The sequence below is a fragment of the Amblyomma maculatum genome, chromosome 6, assembly GCF_055883805.1.
Source record: "Amblyomma maculatum isolate TAMU_Amacu chromosome 6, ASM5588380v1, whole genome shotgun sequence".
NCBI lineage: Eukaryota > Metazoa > Arthropoda > Arachnida > Ixodida > Ixodidae > Amblyomma > Amblyomma maculatum.
The window spans coordinates 133,302,280-133,317,564 of NC_139349.1; the positions used below are offsets into that span (position 1 = coordinate 133,302,280).

A 15,285-nucleotide genomic window follows, 5' to 3' on the forward strand; every position below is an offset into this window, starting at 1 on the left:
AGATAGCAGAGGACACCTTTGCATCCTTGCAGGACCGTCGTCATGAGTTTCTGAAACGCAGCTGGAGCCGATGCTAGTCCGAAGCACACCCTTTTAAAACGAAAAAGGCCATCGTGCGTTATAAATGCAGTGAGGTCTCTGCTGTTGGGGTGAAGTGAGACTCGATGATAGGCAGAGGCCAAATCGAGCTTCGAGAAGTAGCGTGCTCCATTCAGCGAGTGTAATAGCTCTTCCATATGAGGCAGCGGAAAGCTGTCGACGACAATAGCTTTGTTTGTCTCCCTCAAGTCAACGCAAAGGCGGATGCTGCCGTCTTTCTTGCGGACTACAACGATAGGAGAGATCCACTCAGAGGCATTAACCCTTTCGATGGCATCGTCAGAAAGAAGGCGCTCAAGCTTGTCGCTAACAGGTTTGCGCAGAGAAAGTGGCAAACGTCTGAGCTTTAGCACAACTGGAGGGACAGAAGACTTCATTTTGACTTCGTGTTGAACGCCCTTGGCCAGTCCAAGGCCTGGTGAGAACAAATGATAAAACTTTGACCATAACAGAGCTGGCATACCGAATTTTGGAGGGCCTGCCATCTCAGTGCTGATAGGTTCTGAACCTTCTTCGGCAGCCATGTGCAGGCAACGTAGCTGCGTGCCCAGAATGCAAAGTCCTAAAGCTTGCACAGCGTCCAGACCAAGAACGGAAGTCCGCCCGGGTGTGACATGAGTTGTTATCACAGCTGTTTTTTTCTTGAAAAACACGCTAGCCCTAAACTGGCCCAGTACAGGAATCTTCCTGCGTTGGAAGTCCAGCAACGTAAGTTTTGAGCTAGTCAAGGGTATTTTGTCTTCGAACATGCTTTGAAATTCTTCCTTCCCCATAATTGACACAGCTGATCTAGTGTCGACTAAAAAATTCACAGCGCGCGGTTGCGAACTGGAAGTGATTGGCGCGACTGTCACGTCAATGTAAACACCAATGCTCTTGTTTCCGTGAACAGTGAGAATGCTTACGAGTCCTGGTGCATCTTGTTCAGGTACCACTTCGCGGAGCTGAGCTGGGCGTCGTCCTAGTGCGCTGCGGGGATTACGGCAGACTTGCATGAAGTGGCCACGGCGGCCGCATGCGAAGCAGGTTTTACCGCGAGCGGGACAAACCAGTAGTACCGCATTTCTTCCGGCTTCCGCTGAACGTAATAAAGGCGGCGTCCGTGTCTGAAGTATGCTGGTCAGAAGAACGAACGCGTTATAAACTGGGCTTGTTCTGGTTACCGGAGCGTCCGTCGTTATTGCTGAAACGCCGGTTATCTTGCGCGTTCCATCCGACTGCGTTATGCCGGCGTGGCTGCTGCTGTACGATGCGTTGAAAGGGGTTAGCGAAAGCTTCAGACTCGAGTTGAGCTCGCTCACGAAGTAGCGCAATTTCAACGGCACGGTCGAACGCGAGCGCGTCGCCTTCTAAGAGCAGGCGTTCTCTTAACTGTGGAGATGCGACTCCAGTAATGAACTGCTCGCACATGTTTTCGTTGGCTTGATTTCTGAAATTGCAAGACGCGGCCAGTTCTCGAAGTGCGAGTACAAAGTCGGATATGGACTCACCGTGTAACTGACGGCGTTCGCAGAATTGGTGGCGTTCTAGTCGAACGTTGTGCGTCTCGGCGAAATGTCGTGCCTGAGTGTCGCAGGCCACGTCGTATTCGTCCGGGAGACGCGTCGCTACGGCGTCTTCGGCGGTTGCAGTTGTTCCGGAGGTCGCTTGCTTGGACGGCGGCAACTGGGGCGTCACTGGCGGTGGAAGCGCATCGAAAATGCGTTGTCCTTCTGGTCCCAAGCAGTGCAGCAACAGGGCTCGACGGCGGGTTGCAGGCAGCTCGGCAGCTTCGGACGCGAGAAGAAAATTTTCGAATAGGCGTATCCAGCGGTGCCATGGTATGGCAGGAGTGCCCGGGATGGCGAGAAAAGGCGGCGGCGGCGAAAGCGCGGCTGAAGCCATCTTTGCGTGGTATCCAATTACCTCGTCGCCAGGTTGTCGTGTTGGCCGGCGCACGACCGCGGGAATAGATCACTCAGCTCATGCCACACGAGACTCTTTATTCACGCGTGCAGCAGTTTATATATAAAATCTTAGCGCCATCTGTTGATGGTTATTGACAACACTTAACTAAGGGCACCTAGTGTTTGTTGCCCATGAACACTACAGGGTCCTCAACGTTCAACATCTTTAGATGCTTCTTCAAAAATCCTGAAATCTCGTACTGCCAGGTTCGACGTTCCGAAACAATGGTCCTGAAAGAAATGTCCGTCTTGTGCGTCTTCGCCGAGAAGAAAACATCCAAGTTGGCGTCTGTAGCTGCCTTCACCCTCGAACTTAAAGCCTTCACGTTGTGATCATCTAACCAGGCAATAGCTGGCTTCCTGTAAGACGATTGCTTCGCTTTCACCTTCTTAAAATTCTTGCCAATCGCGGCCGATGCTTTTTCAGAGAAACAGCTGTCAGATACAACGACAAAGAAGCCTTCCTTATCAGATACCATCAGACGCAATCGGCTGTCAACCAGATAGTCACATACTGGTTTCAGACTGTACTGTGGCTTCTGCTTACAATTCCGTGCCGCTATTACGTCCGTGGCTTCACTCAAAAACCGACTCTTCTCATCTTCCGGAACATGACGAGCAATATTTCGAGACACCGCAGAAGATCAACTGGACTTACATCGGGTTGCAGACAGAACTTTGGCCCACGCTCCAAGATCCGCCTGTGCCTTACATCTAACTCCTCGTATCCCAGGATCAACAGTTTACCCTGTGCATTTGCGCGCCCCTTCTGAGAAGGCAACGTAAGGCGAACAGTCTTCCACATGAACTCCGTTAGTCCGTCAACCGTCTTGCTCCAGTCGGCTAGCTGACCTCCGCGTCGAGTATCCCGCTGCCAACACAGTGGACACGTAGCATTTCTCTGTAAAGACGGACTTGCCTCCACCATTCCGACGCCAAGATGCGACATATTCTGCTTGAATGGCCCGGGGAAGGCTGCAACCAACCACACAAGGACTGCACATCAGGAGGGCATCTTCGGAGCTTGGTATACCATGACGCTGTCTGGGCTCGACAGATGCAGAGTACTATCAAAGCCACTAAGACTGACGGGTTGTGCACGTTGAAATTCACACATGTAAAAGAGCCCAACGAACTAGTAATGAAATTACCGACAGGAGGCTCAGAGGTCGTCTCGCGGGCTGGTTCTGCTCAGCGGATGGGTTCTAAGAGCACATCGGCGGTTATCTGGTCGTCAAGCTGACCCCGTACCCAAGTTACCGCTCCTGGTCGTAGGATCACGCCATAAGCCGCTGAAACTGTGCACACGTCGGACAGCGGGATGTGACGTCGAAGCTTTGGGGCGACACTGCGCAAAATATCAGACACAACCGATACTACGGAGAGCACAAGTCGGTACCGAAGTGAAAAACCGATGAACCAGGCATTGGTGACGGGGACGTCGCTATGCTTGCTGTTTCGGGATCGCGAAGTCGACAGTTACCCTCGCTTGCTGGCACCAGCCGCATCCAAGAAACACCAGCCAAACTGGCTGTCGGCGACCACGAACTCAGCCAGAAGGTCGCGCAAAAAGCACGCACATGCACGATGGCACGTCTGAGTTGGTTGAACAAGGCGCCGTTGAAAGTTAAGCTGAGTTTCAAGGGCCGGCGGAAGCAAGTGGGGCACGCCGGTCACGAGCGACTTTGGTCTTCCTCCATGCAAACGCAATTGAACTCTTCCAAGAGTATAATTTTATGATCTGTGCGCAAATGGTCGACCAACGACAGAAAAATAGCCTACCTTGTTGCTTTACAGGGGCAAAAAAGCTAATAATTCTTCATTGAACACTTGAAATTGCGAGGTCTCAGCATGTATACAATTCGCGCTTCATTGTTTATACAGTATGATATCGCTGATATCCAGTGTGTTGGCCGGGAAGCCAAGAGAGCATGCATCCTCCAGATAAACCTCTCGAGTGGCTAAATATAACGTATTCTCGAAAAAATGTCTCGAGAGCTGCTTCTGTATCCTCGCCACATGAGAGCTTGATTTCCTGGATGGCTGCCACGCTCACACTCCATTACTTAAGATGACGTTACTGATTTTGCCTTCGACGATTGCTCAAAACCATAGCGTTAAGGGTAGCGACTTGAAATGCTTTTACGATCGTCATTTTCGGTGCCTGTTTCATTGAACGACCTCCCCTGAATAAGATGGCCCGCCTGCAAATCGTCAGTTTGTGTAGGGCACATAGCGCTATTCTTTTTCAACTTGCCCTTCCCCACAGCCACCACACCAGATACCTCTTGCTTGGATCAAACACCATGCACTTTAGCCCTTTGACAAGGAACTCTGCTTTTTCAACTAGCTTCTGCTTTGACAAATATTCGGCACAGATAACTATGCACACATGGCTCATCTAGTAATGACAAATGAAAATTTCATGGAGGCCCAAAATCTGGGCGAGTGCGTGGCGGAAGTTAGGATGGTTGAAATCTGGGTCAGTTGGTACATAGTCTTAGAGAATAATAACCAGCCAAGGGACGAGGATGAAGAAAGATGATGTGTACATCGATCCAGCTACCGTGTGCACATCGTCTTTCTTCGTCCTCGTCCCTTGGCTGGTTATTCTCTAGGAAGTTAGGAGCACGGTACGGGCGACCTTTGAGGTCCGCATGATAAAAAACGGTGTTGAGAATGCTACGTATAGGAAATCGAGGGAGGACAACTTTTGTGCGAGTCCGCTGCGGCATTTCCAATTGTCAGAAGACCTTGGCGAACGGCCGATTCACTGTTTCCAGCTTGGAGCATTTTCGAACAGAGCCATCCGGAACAGCTTCTTTTCCTTCGCAGGAACTCCACGACTGCAACTAGTCAGGCTGGTTATATTTCTCCATATTGTCACAGAAGCCAGTAAAACTGAGTAGGCTGATTTACTTTCACCTACACAAAGGTACCGACAAAAAAGGCACGGAACCAACTGGCGGGCGAGCATCGAGAATGAAGAAGACGAGCGCGTGCCAGTCTCCCGAGCTCGCACATGGCGGCGCCAGTAAAATAACATTGCGGCATTGCCCCTCCCGGTGGAAAATCGGAAACGCTGAGTTTGCGTTGTACTTCGTACGGGCCGCAGTAGCGGCGCAGAAGCTTCTCTGAGCGACCCCTTTGGCGAACAGGTGTCCACACCAGAACCTGATCGCCAGGGTTGTAAATTACCTCCCTGTGACGAAGGTTATAACGTCGAGAATCGTTAACTTGCTGTATCCGGACTCTCAATCTAGCCAGCTGGCGAGCGGTCTCGGCATGCTGCACGAATTGGTCAGCACCGGCAAGCGATGGGTGGGCAACATCTGACAGTAGCATTGCATCCAGCATGGTGACAGCTTCGCGACCGTACACCAAACGAAACAGTGTGAAGCGGGTCGTTTCCTGGGCTGCGGTGTTATACGCGAATGTTGCATACGGTAGTATCTGGTCCCAGTTTTTAGTGGCCAAGTACGGGTGTTGTGTGGAAGCTCTTGCGAAGCTCCTCGAAGGCCCTTTCTGCTCGTCGGCCCAGATGAAAGGCTGGTCGTCCTTTGTTATAGAAGTCAATGGTTCCGCTATCCGGGAGAAGTCGTGCACAAATCTCCTGTAATATGCACAGAGGCCCAAAAACCGACGCACGGAACCTTTATCAGTGGGGGTCGGGAAAGCAGCTACAGCAGCCGTCTTCTCTGGATCAGGGTTGATTTCTCAGCGCTCACGACGTGACACAGAAACGTGAGCTGTTGGAATGCAAAGTGACATTTTTCTGGTTTTAGTGAGAGCCCGGCCCCGTGGATGCATTTAGCACGGCTGTCAATCGTTTGAGGTGCTCCTCGTAGGTCGCAGAGAAAATGACAACGTAGTCAAGGTAGACGAGGCACGTTTGCCATTTCAGGCCGGCTAGGACAGTGTCCATCATTCTTTGAAAGGTTGCTGGAGCGGAACACAAACCGAAGGGAAGCACCTTAAATTCGTACAGTCCGTCAGGAGTAAGGAACGCAGTTTTCTCTCGATCACGTTCATCGACTTCAATCTGCCAGTACCCACTGCGCAGGTAGAGCGATGAAAAGTATCGGGCGTGGCGGAGTCGGTCGAACGAGTCGTCGATTCGAGGCAATGGGTAGACGTCCTTTTTCGTAATTTTGTAGAGCCTCCTATAGTCGACGCAGAATCTCAGTGTTCCGTCCTTTTTAGCGACCAGCACAACTGGTGAGGCCCAAGGGCTTGTGGACGACTGGATCACATCATCGCGGAGCATTTCATCAACCTGCGCTCGAATAGCCCCTCGCTCTTTCGCCGATACTCGCAGTAAGGGTGTTTGGCGGATAGGGCGCTACTGACATCTGTTTCACTTTGGAAGTGATGGCAAATCAGTCACGGTAAGTGTCCAGAATTGCTTAAAGGCGACGTTTCTGGGTAAGGGACAAAGCTGGATTCACGTCAGTTTTAACAGTATGTCCAGTGCTCTCGGGAGGGTTCTCCTTGGCCAGCGAAAGGGCGCAGTGGGTGGAGGGCGCACTAACTTCGTCAAAGTAAGCGATGGTTGTACCTTGAGGCAAATGGCGGTATTCGGCACTAAAGTTCGTTAAAGCCGTTCAGTTCGTTTATTACTCAAGGCAAAGACCCCTCGAGTGACGCAGACTTCTAGGCTCAAGAATAAATTCACGTTCGTTTCAGTGAGGCCTTGAAGGGCGGGAGGGTTGTCGCACTGCACTGTAACAAACGAGCTGGTGCGTGGAGGTAAAGTGACATGGTCGTCGCAGACTCGGAAAACTGGCCTGCCTGCGTAGTCGTCGCTGCGCGGTGTGTACTCGTCGGAAATTGCGCGGTGAGTGGAAAAAGACACCATGAAGTCACGGAGGTCGATGATTGCGTCGTTTTCTCTAAGAAAATCAAGGCTGAGAATCGGGTCCTTGGAGCACTCTGCTAGCACAACGAAGCAACGCGAGAAAGTTACGTGGCGAATCTCAACGCGAGCGGTGCACACTCCAAGCGGCGTTACCACATGTCCTCCGGCTGTCCTTATCGGGGCTCCGTGCCAAGGAGTCAGCACCTTTCGCAGGATGATAGCAAGGCCATGACTCATAATGCAAAAATCAGCGCCGGTATCAACAAGAGCAGTCGTATGGTGGTTATCAACGACGATCGGTATCTCGGCGGAAGGTAGCTCACCGTCGACAAAGTGCGGCGTGTCAGGGATCGTCGGGCTGAAGGGTCGTTCGTCGCGTCGAATTGCTGCGTCGAAGGTAGGCGTTTGTGATCGGCGGAAAGTCGTCGGACTCGTTGGTCGTACGTTGCGTCGAAAAGTGGTCGGACTGTTGTTGGTCGGAGTGAAGGGTCGGAGGTCGGTCTGTGTGATCGAATCGGTGAGCGGAGGATGTTGGTCGTAGTGTTCATCGACGGCGGCCCTACCCCTGAGGGTCGCCGTCTTCAGTTTTCCCGGCGAGGACTTGGGGACTGCCTGAAGGGAGAACGGCGGCTGGAGGAAAACTGTCGCGGCGGTGGTGACCTGGACTGGCATCGCTGGAGGGACGCAGGTGGGACGCTATGGCTGAGGTATTGGCCGAAGTCCAGAGGTCGTTCGCCATAGCGCGGCCGAGGAGCATCCGGTGAAAATCTGCGCAAGCCCATCCGACGGTACAGGCAGTGACGCAGTACGTGACCGGCTTCGCCGCAGTGAAAGCACAAAGGTTGATTGTCAGGCACACCAGCCGAAACTGGATATCGGGGCGTAGGACGAGCAGGAGGAGCAGGGTTGCAGGCTGCCCATGGATCTGGCGCAGGGGTACGCAACACGTCGCTGTACGTCATGATGTACGGCGCAGGCGGCTGGGGTGATGGTACAGATGGCACTGCTTGGCGGAGCTCTTCGCGCACAACATTCGAGATGCCCCCAACACGCGGGCGTTGCTCGAGAGAGGGCAGCTTTTGCAGCTCTTCGCGCACAATGCTTCGGATAAGTTCATGTAGGGCTTCACTATCGTTTCCGGACATCGGCAAGCGGAAGACCACAGCAGCGATGTTCGCAGAACGATCAAAATGTATAAATCGCTGATTCAGGGCGCGCTCAGCGATGTTCGCAGAGCGATCAAAATGTATAAATCGCTGATTCAGGGCACGCTCGATGCTTGTCGCTTCCTTCGTGAAATCAGCCACAGTACATAGAGGGTTACGTACAAGACCAGCAAACAGCTGCTCCTTTACGCCTCGCATAAGGTGGCGCACTTTCTTTGCCTCCGACGTGGCATACCCATACCAACGTGCCCAGTCGTCAACCTTGTTGAATTTCATTACTAGTTCGTTGGGCTCTTTTACATGTGTTACTTTCTCCAGCCTTGTCCTGTCCTCCTCTTTGCTGTGTCTCGTCTTTTGGCTGGTGCAGTATGAACCAGACCCCGGACCAGGTGCCCGGCAGGTGCTGGCGAGCCGGCCTTTTACGCCAGGCCCAAGACGATGAACGCAACCGCCAGCGACGCTCAGGAACGTCCTTCCCGTTCTCTTGCCCCGAACAAACTCACGCGCACTGGCTCGGCCCTCACGCAGTCGCACTTCACTTCTGTTCAAGCAACCCGCGCACTCGCGCACACGATCAACATTATCACAATGTGGTCATAGTTCACGAATCACCGCATAAAGACGCCGATCTTGTTCCTGTTTCTCACGAGGTTTTACCAATTTCCCGCATCTTAATAATGCATCGCGTTCTTGCAGGCAAGTGTCTGAGTATCCTAATGTACTAGTGCACGGTGCTTTTTCATAGTTTTCGGATGCATATAATTTTTGCTACATACAGAGATATCGGGCGCAATAATGCCTGTCATATTTCGTGGTTTAGTTTCACCGAAGGAAGCGTCGCCCGATATGCCGCTATATGTGCATATTTCGACGGTCAGCAATGTGTTTCAGTTATTTTTCAGCATATTGTAACGAGTACAAGGCAGCGATCACTAATCGGAACAGTTCCACGCGCTACACTCAGTTTCGTCCTCTTTGTCCTCTTTTCAGAGAGGCACGTGGAATTACCCCCCCCCCCCCCTCCCTCCCTCTTCGAAAGTGGCGACTCGACGTGGGAGTGTCCTCAGATTATGCTCACAGGAGAAGCAGGGAACACAAAGCTGCACACGCGCAAAAGATCATTGCCTCTCATAATACGGTTTCATCCGCACTACATGAACAGTTTCAGCATTTGAGCGCCGCCGTGTTGAAGGTCGCTGGCCCCGAGCAACAACTTCGTAAGTCACGTTACTAAGACGCCGAATGACCTCGTATGGCCCAAAGTAACGGCGAAGTAATTTCTCGGAGATTCCTCGACGGCGCACTGGTGTCCACACCCATACAAGATCGCCAGGTTGGTAGTGAACGTCTCGGTGTCGGAGGTTGTACCGACTGGCATCGCGATGTTGTTGATGTTGAATACGGCATCGTGCGAGCTGGCGCGCTTCTTCGGCCCGCTGCAGAAATATGTCGACGTCTGTATAGAGGTTGGTGACATCGTCGCCATGACTTATGGGTAGCATAGCGTCCAACATTGTGGCGACGGGACGACCGTAGACTAGCTGTATTGGCGCAAGACACGTCGTCTCCTGTTCAGCCGTATTGTATGCAAAAGTTGCATACGGAAGGACTTCATCCCACGTGCGATGCTCAACGTCGACGTACATGGAAATCATGTCCGCAAGCGTTCTATTGAGGCGTTCAGTCAGTCCGTTTGTTTGTGGATGGTAAGCAGTAGTCCTACGATGACTTGTGTGGGTAAGACTGAAGAGAGCCTGCATTAGTTCAGCCGTAAAGGCTGTACCGCGGTCAGTGATAATAACCGATGGGACACCGCGGCGCAGTACGATTGCCTGTGTCTCGGCATATTGCGTTAAGTAGTCCGTCGCCACTACTATCCATCTGTGCCCTGATGCGGACGTTGGGAAAGGGCCCAGAAGATCCATACCCACTTGCTGGAAAGGGGCTGTTGGCGGAGGTATCGGCTGAAGGAGCCCTGCAGGCTTCAGCGGAGGTGTCTTTCGCCGCTGGCAATCTCGGCATGTTCTCACGTAGTGCTGGACTGAAGGCAGCAACTTAGGCCAATATTACTTTGGTCGAATGCGTGCTAATGTTCTCGTGACTCCCAAATGACCAGCCGAAGGCTCATCGTGGCATGCGTGCAAGATGTCTGGCCGGAGGTCGGACGGCACAACGAGAAGAAAGGTTTCCTTGTTGTGCTGATTGCGAATGCTGTAGGAGGATAAACCCCGTGCGAAAGCACGTGGGACAGCTACATCAAGACCTTCGAGGTGTTCAATAAGCGGGCGTAAACCGGAGCCAGCCCGTTGACGCTGGGCCATGTCGGTGGTCGTGACGACAGCAAGAAACGGGAAGTTATCGTCTTCTCGGTCGGGAGGAGCAGCATCAACTGGTGCACGAGACAAGCAATGGGCGTCGCTGTGCTTACGGCCGCTCTTGTATACAACCGTAATGTCGTATTCTTGGAGACGGAGGCTCCACCTTGCAAGCCATCCAGAGGGGTCTTTGAGGTTGGCTAGCCAGCATAACGAATGGTGGTCGCTCACAGCCCTAAAAGGTCGGCCGTAAATATAGGGTCGGAACTTAGTTATGGCCCAAACTACCGCGAGACATTCCTTTTCCGCGGTTGAGTAGTTTGTCTCTGCTTTTGGAAGAGAGCGACTTGCGTAAGCGATAACTTTCTCAGTGCCATTTTGCCACTGAATCAGAACGGCACAGAGTCCAAAATTACTGGCATCGCTATGGATATCCGTAGCGGCGTTTTCGTCAAAATGGGCAAGTATCGGGGCGGCCTGCAGTCGCCGGCGCAACACGTTGAAAGCATCCTCTTGATCATCTTGCCACGCAAAAGGAACATTGTCTTGGGTAAGACGCGTAAGAGGCTCGGCAATCACTGAATAATTCTCTACGAGACGCCTTTAATAGGCACAAAGCCCCCCAAACCTTCTAACGGACGTTTTGTCGGTTGGGCGCGGAAAATGTTTCACAGCAGCAGTCTTGTCGGGATCTGGTTTCACGCCCTCAGAACTAATAACATGGCCAAGAAAGCGGAGCTCCTGGAATCCGAAATGGCACTCTGTGGTTTTATCGTCAGTTGAGCTTAACACAGTGCCTGTAGTACCTTACGCAGTCGGTCATGGTGCTCCTCAAAACTAGCCGCGAAAATGGCGACATCGTCGAGATACACTAGGCACGCTTGCCACTTCAGTCCAGAGAGAACGGTGTCCATCATTCGCTGGAAGGTTGCTGGTGCAGAACAAGAGACCGAAAGGAAGCACTTTAAATTCATAAAGGCCGTCAGGGGTGACGAACGCTGTTTTTTCTCTGTCCTTTTCGTCCACTTCTATCTGCCAGTAGCCATTCTTGAGGTCAAGCGACGAGAAATATTTGGCATTGCGTAACCGGTCCAATGCGTCGTCGATACGTGAGAGCAAGTGGGTGGGTGGGTGGGGGGCTGCATACTAGGCACAGATGGTTCCGGGACGGCTTGCCTCACTTCTTCGCGAACGACCTCCGCGAGTGATGGAAGCCTCGACGACGACGTTAGACCCTGTAGCTGAATGTGTCTCAGCTCGTCTCTGACCACAGATCGAATAAGCTCCCTTAAGGCATCATCAGAACCATTGAAGCCGGAACGATAGACGACTGGTGACATGACGGACACGTTACGGTTATAGTGCTGAGCCCTGTGTCGAAGTGTTTGTTCTATCGTGGTGGCCTCCGTTGGAAAGTCTGATGCCGTGCCAGGTGGATTGCGCACAAGCCCAGCAAATAGTTCTTGCTTCACCCCGCGCATTAGGTGGCGCACTTTCTTCTCCTCTGATATATTTGGATCAGAACACCTAAAAAGGCGGATCATGTCCTCGTAGTACATTCCAGTGCTCTCGTTTGGGGCTTGGATACGAGATTTCAGCGCCGACTCCGCTCGCTCTCTTCGGTCGTTGGCGGTTGTTGGCGACCTACGTCGCCAACAGCTAGCGACGAAAGAGGTTCCATGTTGATAGTGTCGTTTCGTGGTTCACGAACGAAACACGACCGCGCTGAATCTTCGAGAGCAAAGTAGACATTATAGAGCTTCCTTTGCTCATCCCAGCCGTTGTAATTGGCGACCCGTTCGAATTGGTCCAGCCAGTCTTCAGCGTCCTCTTAAAGCTCGGCATGGAAGGACGGTGGCGTTCGAGACTGGAGGACGACGAACTGGGGTGAAGACTCTCCGTTAGCAGCAATGTTCGTGTTGGATCTATGCATGTTATGTTGGCCACAGGCGTGCAGGAAAGAGGCCCGAACTCTGGCGACTGACCTCGAAGGCGGCGGCTGCAACTGCGATGGACCGGTGTCAAATCCGTGGTGGCTCTCGGTTGCCTTTGAGGGTTTGAACTCAGCAAAAAGGGAAATCGTACCCTGCTGCTCCACCAGAAAATGTAACGAGTACAAGGCAGCGATCACTGATCGGAACAGTTCCACGCGCTACACTCAGTTTCGTCCTCTTTGTCCTCTGTTCTTGTTTGTCCTCTTTTCAGAGAGGCACGTGGCAATATTTATGTCATCGCTAACGAAACGCTGCGGTCCTCCTTGCGCCTTTGCGTTGAAGGCTCTTCAGTCGCAGATATAGCGATACACCGCAAGATCGGATGAGCTGCAGTGGCGGTTGCACGCGCAAAAGCGATGCGATGAGCATATATACTTGCTAGCGTAAAAACCGTTTAGGCGCGATACGGGATTTTTCACTAGAGGAGCCTGATGATGTGAACCGCATTTTGCATGAATTCCCGCGCTATAGGCGAGTCTGGAGTGTTATATGGAGGGGTTTGCCCGGTTTGGGTAAGAAATTCGCCTCTGCAGTCCTCCACTCGTCTAGCAGCTGGTCCATATGCGCCGCGAGCTGCGTGAGCGCTGCCCCGTGAAAGTTTACGAGGAGTCACACCATGATTTTGTCTTTCCCGGAACTTGCGTATAGCTACAAGGGCGGTCTGTATTTCTTGGACGCTGAAGACCGCATCGAGTTCATGGTTTGGCTGCCCAGTGTAGGGAGGGACGTTTCTTCAGGAGTTTAGTTTTGGTTGCCTCGCCATAATATGTTCTGCAGAAGTACGTGTTGTGTGAGTGTTCCCGGGCTGTCGTGCCGGGAGAGCCAGGCAAGCACGTCGCTCCAGAACCAAACACACACTGATTTATTACAACCCCCCCTGGCTGCGCTTCAGCTTAGAGGGCGCTACTATTAAGTTCATAGGTGGCGACCGCAACATCCCCATCCCCCCTCAGCCACAAGTTCAAGCGGTCCAGTGGTACTGCATGGCGGCCGCTACGGGTAAATACAATACCATCACCAGGACGTGAAGGTCCCGCTATAGCAGGCAGATGGCGATGAATGTGAAAGAGGGGGGCCGCCCTTCAGCGCTCGGCAGTTACGTGGTCCTGGAAAACGCGTCTTTTCACCAGGTTCGTCCAGGAATTGTACACGTTTTAATGGAAGTGATGTCGCTTGAAGTCCAGGACACGCCGCCGCCTCAGAAATAACTCTTCAACAACACCGCAGGCACGCCAAGCATCGCCACTGTAAAATGCAGAGCAGAATTATTCGGTGTCCGTATCCGGTTTCCGCTGCTGCCAAAATGTGCCACACTCCAACATGGTATAGAGAATAGATAACCGTTGATGTAGTTGTAGCCCGTGCAGATGGCGATGAATGTGAAAGAGGGGGGCCGCCCTTCAGCGCTCGACAGTTACGTGGTCCTGGAAAACGCGTCTTTTTCTCTCTTTCCACTTTCACTCCCACCTTCCTCCCTTCCCTTATGACGCGGTTCAGGTGTCCACAGCTACAAGTGTGACAGATACTGCGCCTTTCCCTTACTGTGAACCAATTATTATTATTACACCATGTTCGTCCAGGAATTGTACACGTTGTGATGAAATGATGTCGTTGAAGTCCAGGACACGGCGCCGCCTCAGAAATAAGTCTTCAAAAACACCGCAGGCACTCCAAGTATCGCCACTGTAAAATGCAGAGCAGAATAATTTGGTGTCCGTATCCCGTTTCCGCTGCGGCCAAAATGTGCCGCACTCAAAATCCGCCAACATGATATAGAGAATAGATAACTGTTCATGTAGTTGCAGCCCGTGCAGACAGATTGCGATGAATACGAAAGGGGGCCGCCGGTTAGTGCTCGACAGCTACGTGGTCCAGGAAAACGCGTATTCACTCCAGGTTCGTCCAGGAATTGTACACGTAATAATGGAAGTGATGTGCCGCTTGAAGTCCAGGACACGCCGCCGCCTCAGAAATGTCTCCAGGTAGTGCGGCTTGCGCTATAGAACCCGCATCGGTCCTATGTCATTATCTGAGGGGCTAACCGAAATAAATGTTCATCCAGAACGGCTGCCCCAATCTGTCCAAAGTACGACCATCGGGGGGAATTGGCGGGATGTGCCCTTTTGGGCAATGCGGCAAAAATGTGGGCAGCCCCTCGAGGACTGCCTGCACCGGTCCCTAGTGGGGCCCATCGGGGCTTTGTCGAAAGCCCCTTTCAGGCCAACGTCGGCTCCTCTTGCAGCACCTACATTCAGCCCACCGGGGCTGTCCTATATTGCCTACATCGGACCCCCCCCCCCCCTCCTTCATAGCCCACTTTCTGCTACCTGGTATTACGTGTGGGTCGCGCGCCTGAGTATCGTACCGCTGCCAGCAGTTATTACATGCGGGTCGCGGCCCCTCGGTAGCGTTGGCCTGACGGCTCCGTGGCTCGGCGGACGGCATCAACGCTCCCAGCAAAGACGAGTCATCTTCTAACAGAACAAACTTTACCACAACATCATGAAGGAACGGGCAGAGAAGCTGACCCGGAGAGAATAGACACTCTCACACAGCTGGTGTCTAGCGTCGTGTCAACGGTGCGTCAATGTTGTAGTCTTTGTCGCAGCGGAGTCTGCCGCTGCTTTTATTGCGAAAGCAATACTGCTAGCAGTTTTCTGCCGTCAGTGGAGGTCGTCCCTTCGCTCCGGCGCATCACGTGACAGCGTAACTTCACGACGAGAGGAGAGCAGGGGCCCCAACTCGTCTCTTCGGCCGTAGTCGTTCCTTCGCTCGGCGCGGCGGCTACCACGTGACAGCGTGACGTCACGACAAAGGGAGAGCAGGGGCCCCAACTCATCTCTTCGGCCATAGTCGTTCCTTCGCTCGGCGCGGCAGCTACCACGTGACGGCCTCCTCGGCCAGCCG

At 52.7% G+C, this 15,285-nt stretch overlaps 1 protein-coding gene across 1 annotated transcript; it reads right to left on the reverse strand.

Moving 5' to 3' along the window:
* Positions 1-1,236: 1,236 nt before the first annotated feature.
* LOC146186785 (uncharacterized) lies at positions 1,237-1,983 on the reverse strand. The gene has a single exon (XM_084608115.1). It carries the CDS (start codon positions 1,981-1,983, stop codon positions 1,237-1,239), a length of 747 nt encoding a protein of 248 aa, XP_084464241.1.
* Between the last annotated feature and the right edge of the window lie 13,302 nt (positions 1,984-15,285).